This window comes from Raphanus sativus, unplaced genomic scaffold (genome assembly GCF_000801105.2).
Source record: "Raphanus sativus cultivar WK10039 unplaced genomic scaffold, ASM80110v3 Scaffold4324, whole genome shotgun sequence".
In the NCBI taxonomy this organism is placed as follows: domain Eukaryota; kingdom Viridiplantae; phylum Streptophyta; class Magnoliopsida; order Brassicales; family Brassicaceae; genus Raphanus; species Raphanus sativus.
In genome coordinates this window covers 1-7516 of record NW_026619626.1, presented here as the reverse complement: position 1 = coordinate 7516, position 7516 = coordinate 1, and the positions used below count along the sequence as shown (strand labels likewise).

Here is a 7516-nt window from a genome sequence, read left to right as displayed (position 1 = left end):
CCCATTCCACGAATATGTCTCGAGCAAATCCAGCTTCAAGACTAGCCATGGACGCAAGAACAACCTATATAAGCAGTTACAAAGATATTAATAAGAATAATATAATTCTACTATCACCTGAGAAGAAAGAACACAGAATATCCAGTCACCAAGTTCTATATACGAACAAACATGCGTGAGTTACTTATAAACCAACCTTTGGACCAGGTGGAGCATTATCCAGATCAGTCTTGTTTATCAAGAGAGTGACATGCCTGAAAGTGTTTGAGTTACATTTAAAGTCTTCCGTTAGTGTATGCGAATGACAGCACATATAAGACACTTTTCAAAAAAAAAAATTACCTCAATAGAAAGGCATTATCACGAGAAGTCTCAAAGGACTTTGAAATGGAGTCACTCATCCACTCGAGGAAGCTCTTAACATAGTCAATTGTGCTAGATGACACATATGTGAGAAAGTAAATGGGAAAGCTAAAAGCTCTCTGTGACCAATGCTGCAGGTTTGATCAATATTCAGTAACAAATAGCTGAAAGGATTAACTGAAAAAAAAAATACATTTAAAGCTGAACCTCCCACCTGTTCAAGTATCAAGAGAAGCTCCAGGACTCGACCCGCAGTGTCTACTGGCAATAAAACATTTCCCCCAACTTCCAAATGTTTTGAAATGGTATCTGAATTATAAATGTGGACATGCGCACGTGATTAGAACGGGGTTTTCCTTAATAACACAGAAGAGAGATATAGTACTTATTTAGCTAAAAGCCAACCTAAAAATTCAGTGTCCCGGTGATGGCTTTGCGTTTGATTGGTATAAAGCGCATTGTATGCATCGGTGATCAGAACAGCAGGTCGAACAAAAGACTGTAAAACAGTTCCGTTTAAATGCCTGAATAAAGATGTACAAGCTCAGTATCACGATCATGCATTTTTATTATTTAGTTCTGAACAAAAATAAATAAAAATCGAACTCCACATCAGATGGAAAGCTGAAAAAAGCGTACCTTTCTTTCCGATGATTGTAGTCAACAGCATACACAACCTCCTCCCCATCCTTTGTTATCTTCCAAATGCTACCTCCCAGCATATGTCCAGCAACATGAGGAGCAATTACAATACCCTCTCCCTTTCCTAATAGGACAAAGATAAAAACTTTAGAGGCCTCCTAATAAACTCATGCCCCGATATTTGAGACATAGATAATGCAGATGAAACTGGGTTTGCTATAAAAAGACTAGCGAAATTACTGAAACTGCATTACCAGAAAGATGGTAGTTCTGAGAGAAAGTCAATCTGATGACATTCTGGAAAGCTGAATCAATGTCATCCAGCGTAAACAGATCAAAGTCGGAGACTTGCTGCAAAACAGCAAAAGATCATCGTATAAGCACAACATGAAAACGACACAATGCGGAACAGTTAGCAAACATAAAAAAAAATCACCTTTCTGGATAGATACTGATCATACATTGTGAGGAGACCTAATCTGTGAACCGGCTCAGTGGCGTAAACGGGAGCAGAGAGTCCAAGCTGCTTCATGGCATAAGGAAGAGCACCGAGGTGAAGCGTATCCGGGTGAGAAAGCAAAACCGCATCTATGGTAGAAGCAACCCTGAAAATAAAAAACAAATCCGTCACATAAGCTCAATCAATCCTATATTGAATCAAAAACAAGGAGGAGGGAGTATATAAGGGGAGAGAAACCTGGAGAGAGGTTCGAGGAGAGAAGGGTCAAAGAGGTCGTTCCAACCACAGTCGAGGAGGAAGTTGAAGCCATCGATGGAGACTAAGTAGGAGAGTGGATTCTCGTTGTACACTCCGCACAGTGGAGAAACCTGCACCGACGTACCCATTCTTCGCCGATGGTAAACCCACGCCGATGGTAAACCCTAATTTTTCTCCGATAGACCAAAGAGCCACCGTGGTCTGAGAGAGTGTGGTGTGGGGGTTCGTTCAATTTTCTTCTTTCAATCCGATTCAAATCGATCTGATGGTTCGGTTCGGTTAATATTTTTGCAGGCTCTAATCATCGTCCTTTGATCTGATCTGGTTAAGAAAATTTTTAAAGGCCCAAAATATGGTTGACTGGTATAGCTAGCCCATGATCCATATGTTTCAAGCTTCTTTTGTTTCAATGTTTCAAAACTCATCTCCTACCCCCACTCTATTTCCACTCTAAAATAGATTTACAATAAAAATACTTTAATGGTATTTCATTTCTCACTATATAATAAAGTAAAAAATAGGTTTACTCTAAATATAAAATAAACTTTTGTTTTGTTCATCACTCTATTTTCTACTCTAAAATAGAGTATCATTGGAATAAATTTAAACTATGTTATAGAATCATTCTATTTTAAAGTAGAAAATAAAACAAACCATCAAAGATGGTCTAAGGTGTAAATACAAACTGGGTTACATATACAGTTTGTTTGCAGATGCAATCCATGTGTTAATATATGATGGTGGTTGCGGTTTAAACGTTATTAGAAAAGTATTTATAACTAGTTAACTATCAAATATAACAGTGATTAAATAAAAAATTAACAATACTTTTATTTTATATAATTATAAAATTATTAAAATCATATTATTATAAAATAGTATTAATAAAATTAAACTATTAATTTTTAAAGAAAAAAATAGAAAATATTTTTATTTAAAATTTTATAATATAAAATAAAATATATTTATTTATTATTTCTATTGTTTTAAATTTAAATTTTGAAATTTTTTATATATTTATTTAGTTTTTAAAAAATATTTTACCTTCTTATAATTGCCCGTTTATATGCATAGCTTTTAAATTTAAAAAGTTTAAAGCAGTATGAAACCATTCATAATATTTTCTATGATTGTTACAAAAAATTGATATCAACCTCAGTCATATGCCCTAAAACTTTGTTTGCGGAGTCAGTAAACCATCCTAGTTCAATCAATCTGAACAGAAGAGGTCTGAGTTTTTATTTTCTTGCAATGTTGTTTTAAAATGGGAAAATTGCCAATAGAGAACAAAAAAACAAGGGTGTTGTCCCTTTGGTATAAATCCTTTTTTGTCCAATTTTTCTCCTTTTTACCCTTTGTATTTCTGAAAACTAATGAAATAAATACTTTTGTGAATCAAAAAAAAAAATTAAAATATAAAGAATTAATAAAACATCTATATACACATGCTGGTATTTTTATTTTTTTCAAAAAGTTGATAAATAAAAATTTGAAAATACGTTCTACTAAAGGTAGAATGTGCCTTCTACGGAAAATGGTATAGTAGAAAGCGATTTCTAAAATAAACACGTTCATCTACTATTTTTAGAAAGTACATTCTACTGTTTACTAATTTTCTAAGAAAGTGGAATGCGCATTCTACTAATCCTAAAGCTATCTACTTTTCGTCCGAAAGCATCTTCTACTTTTATTAAGTATTCTAAATTTCGCGGAATGTGTTTTCTAAAATGTACTCTTCCGTCTACTAAAAGTAGAAAGCGTGTTCTAGATTTTTGTCAATGTTCTAAACTTTTAGAAGGCACCTTCTACGGATAAGATACCTGTTTTTTGCGAAAATTAATGAAAAATTCAGTTAAGGAAATATTCTAAAAATCTCCTAAAAATATTCTAACTTCCTAAAACGTGTTATTTTCGATTTTACTTGTCAAAAACTTTTAAAAAATGATTATACCTTGTCTTCTTCATTAATCTATGGGTTTTCCATAGTTTTTCTTTTGATTTTTTTTCACAAACTCTTATTCTCTATGATACATATCTATACAACATGTGGTGTTTTGAAATTAGGTGCAATTTTTTGTAAAGTTTAATTTTTATTTTATAAAGTTTACAAATTTTATTTTTATTAAAGTTTTATTAAAAACATTTTTAAAAGTTTTATTTTTATTAAAAAGTTCGATAAAATTCAAAAGGTCACAAACATTTTAATTTTTTTATAAAATAAAACTTTGTAAATTGTTTTTGGGAGAATTGCTAAAACCAACCCAAAAGTTGATTGCAACCCTAAAAGTAGACCCCATATTCAATCAATTGCAAACCCAACTTAAAGGAGTGTTAAAACTACTATTTAGCCCTTGTGACCAAACAAAAAAACATAAAGTCATTTTACTGTTCTGTCCTTCGTAAGTCTACACATAACAAACATAGTCTACATATCCGTAGATGTCATACACGGTCTACATTGTCGACTTAATTTGTAGTCTACAATGTAATTTAATCTAGTTAATTACATTTAAAAATATATAAAATTATTTTTTATGAAATTATTAATTAATCATCAATGTAAATGTTAATATGAAGTTTATAAACTAAATTTGTATATAAGTGAACAGCTAAAAAAAATATATGTTGATTTGGTAACCATGTGAGACAATGTTTGTGGTTTAGTAACAAAGGTTACATAACATAACATGTTATATCTTTAGAGGTTAGATCTTTAGAGTTAGATTTTGATTGTTTTTTTTGTTTAATTAACATATTATTACTGAGTAGTTTAGATTTTGTAAATTTGATTTTTGATACAATAATTTCCTATCAAACTAACATATAGGGTTTGAGTTTCGTGGTTTAGGGTTTGGGTTTTGTGGTTTAGGGTTTTGTAGACTTACAATTCAGTCTACTGTAATAAGTGTACAAAAAGTCATTTTTTCTTCTATAAATTGAGTTTATGAATAAAAAAGTAAAATCACACATTATAACTATTAATAAATAAAGAAAAAAATTTAGTATTTCATATATAAATTTACTAAAACAACAAAATAAAATAGGAAATTAAAATATTGTAGACTGACAAAAAGGTAGACAAACAAAGAAGTCTACTCTCTACGATTTTAGCCAAACCGGAGTCAACCAATTTTAATTTTAACCAAATCTACTTCAAACCAAACATTTTTAACCTAACCAGAAAAGTTACCCAGCATATAAATACGATTTCCTAAGCTTTTTTCTATTAAGAAAACCCTAATCCTGCCGCCATCGATGAAGGCGATTTCCGGGGAGATTTCCGGCGAACCCTAACCACGCCGCTTCGCGAACCCTAACCACGCCGTTTCCGGCGCTCAACCTCCTCACCGTCTGTTCCGTCGGTCTGTATCTTCTCTCAACCTCGTCATCGGCTGCTCCGTCTGCTCCTGGGAGATTTCCGGCGAACCCTAACCAGGCAGCCGTTTCTCTCCGGTAAGTAAATCTCTTTTACTCTCTGGTTTAGTGTCTGTCCAGGTTTAAGGCTATAAAGTAACCACCTTTACCTCGTTTCGTTGAATATCTCAGGCGGCGATTCTCTACTCTTGTTGGCGAACGAACGGTGTCTCTGCCTCCAATCAGTCGCACGGCTTCTACTCTCGCTGTTTCATATCTCCGCCCCCAAACTAGTCACCATCCACTTCGTCAGTCCCATATCTTCTCTCTGGTAAGTTAAATATCTTCCATTTAGTGTCTGTGGGCGATTCTTGGTATAAAGTAACCACCTTTACTTCTTTTTGTTTTAGATTTTAGACGGTGACTTCTTCTCACGTTAGTGGCGTTTCATATCTCCGGCGAACGAAAGGTGATTCATCTCTGTTTCTAGTTAGTGTAGACTTCTTTTGACTCGTGTAGACTTCTTTTGACTCGTGTAGACTTCTTTTGACTCGTGTAGACTTCTTTGTCCTGCATACTTATTTGTTTGTTTGATTTGCAGAATTATTTGATAATTTTGTTGTTGTTTTTCCTGCAGGATTTAAAATGGAACAGCTTGATTTCCCACCAAGGCAATTTACTGTAGGGCAGGAGCCAGTGCCGGCTAAAAGCATTGGCTACTACAGTAGTAACACAAGGCTCTTCTCTGCTCTTCGTGAAGCACTCAATGAAAAAGAATGGGAGGAGCTCAAAGAGTCGAAACTGGGAGTGTTTTTAAAGTTCTACGAATTGGAGTTTTCATGGGCGTCTAGGCTGGTACACTATATGCTCACATTTCAGCTTGACTGCAAGAAGAAGTATGAGTTGTGGAGTCTTATAGGTGTTAAACCAGTTAGGTTTTCTCTGAATGAATTTGGAGAGATCACTGGTCTGAACTGTGAGTATGTGAAGAATCTTGAGCATCCTTTGGTTGAGGTAACTGATGAAATGAAGGCATTTTGGGAGCTGCTGGGAGTGAATTTCGAGCGTGGGCCAAGCATTGATGATTTAACTACAGCGTGTGCTAGGTGCGAAACATGGTCTACAGATGATCGAAAGCGCTTAGGTTATCTAGCCATCTACGCTGGCTTCATTGAGGCACAAAGAACCACGACACCCACACGGGCTGCCCTGGCTAGGTTAGTGATGGATCTTGAGGTTTTTGAAGATTATCCGTGGGGAAGAGTAGCATTTAAAGGCTTGATGGATTCAGTGAAGAAGGCTGACCTTACAAAGACGTCATACTACCTTGATGGCTTTGTTGAGGTTCTTCAAGTCTGGATCTACCACGCTCTCCCTGAATTCGCAGCTGGTTACGGAGATCCTGTGGAAGCAGATCCTTTGGCAGGCACCCCGACTCCACCTCTGCTTGCCTTCTTAGGTGGCAAAGGCCGGAAACATGGCAAGGAAAAGTTACAGAAACAGGTATGCTTAAATATATGTATGTATTATTTGATGTATTATTTTGTGTTTAAAATGGTTACATACTAACCTTTAATGTGTAATTTTTTTTGCAGACTACCATTAACACATGTACTGTGAAGGATTATTCTGAAATGTTTCCTCTCTGGGATGATGAAGTGGAAGATAAAAAGGCTGATAACATTATCGAGGCTATTTTTTCCAGTGGATGGTCATGGAACCAAGCTCACTGGCCTGACACTGGAACCAAACTGTGGACAAGTGTGAAGGTTGAGTACAAAAAGGTGAAGACAAGCAAGAGGTCACTGTGCTCTGCTCCCACCGAGTCTGAGGAAGAATCACCACGCAAGAAGGCTCGTGTGTCCCCTGGCCAGGATACCTTGAATGCAGAGATAAAAGTTTGGCTCACTGCCATGGCTTCTAGTATGGTTGAAGGATTGGGGAGATGTGAGAGTTTGTTGACCACACAGGGCCGCATGATTGAGAGCCTTGCAAAAAAGGTAGAAGATATGGAGAAGATTGTGGGTGGAGAGAATTATGAGGATAAAAAAACTGAGGAAAACAAAGATGACTTGTAGACCGCAATGTAAGTCTACTCCTTCCCGTAGACGTACAAAACAGTCTACTGTCGCGACACAGATCTGAAAAAATGATGAAAACCATGAAAACAGTAACCTTTTTCCGATGTAAAGCTTGTTTCCACCCTTTTCCACCGTCCAAGCTCCAAATATGAGTAAAAGGATCCAACTTTGCCTACTCACAACAGTGTAAACTCGAAAATATGAAATTATAGTTATGAAAATGAAAGTTATGGGAGATTTTTAGATTGAAATGGAGAGGAAATGAGAGGAAATGAGAGGAAATGAGAGTTTTTTTGCTTAGAATCACAACAAAGTGGTTGTATATTGAATTCTTGAGGTTTAATGAGCTCAAAAATGG

General features: G+C 35.4%; 2 protein-coding genes across 2 annotated transcripts; one reads left to right on the top strand and one right to left on the bottom strand.

Moving 5' to 3' along the window:
- Positions 1 to 4: 4 nt before the first annotated feature.
- LOC130494519 (cleavage and polyadenylation specificity factor subunit 2-like) lies at positions 5 to 1990 on the bottom strand (the record flags this gene model as incomplete). Its single annotated transcript, XM_057002032.1, has 9 exons — positions 1703 to 1990; positions 1442 to 1610; positions 1260 to 1356; positions 1003 to 1129; positions 769 to 887; positions 578 to 672; positions 343 to 494; positions 197 to 254; positions 5 to 64 (listed from the first exon to the last, which is right to left on the bottom strand). Coding segments are annotated over exons 1-9 (1026 nt in total), but the record flags the coding sequence as incomplete, so codon positions are not given.
- Positions 1991 to 3969: 1979 nt separating this feature from the next.
- LOC130507320 (uncharacterized) lies at positions 3970 to 7155 on the top strand. The gene is made up of 5 exons (XM_057002031.1): positions 3970 to 5176; positions 5270 to 5408; positions 5488 to 5546; positions 5715 to 6580; positions 6673 to 7155. The coding sequence occupies exons 4-5, from the start codon at positions 5723 to 5725 to the stop codon at positions 7153 to 7155; spliced, it is 1341 nt and encodes a 446-aa protein (XP_056858011.1). The 5' UTR covers positions 3970 to 5176; positions 5270 to 5408; positions 5488 to 5546; positions 5715 to 5722.
- The last annotated feature ends 361 nt before the right edge of the window (positions 7156 to 7516 follow it).

Bases quoted from the DNA above. Each gene is read 5' to 3' on its own strand.
- LOC130507320 (XM_057002031.1), top strand. From the start codon at position 5,723: ATGGAACAGCTTGATTTCCCACCAAGGCAATTTACTGTAGGGCAGGAG. The intron at 6,581-6,672 runs GTATGCTTAAAT...TTTTTTTTGCAG, and splicing joins AGGAAAAGTTACAGAAACAG to ACTACCATTAACACATGTAC.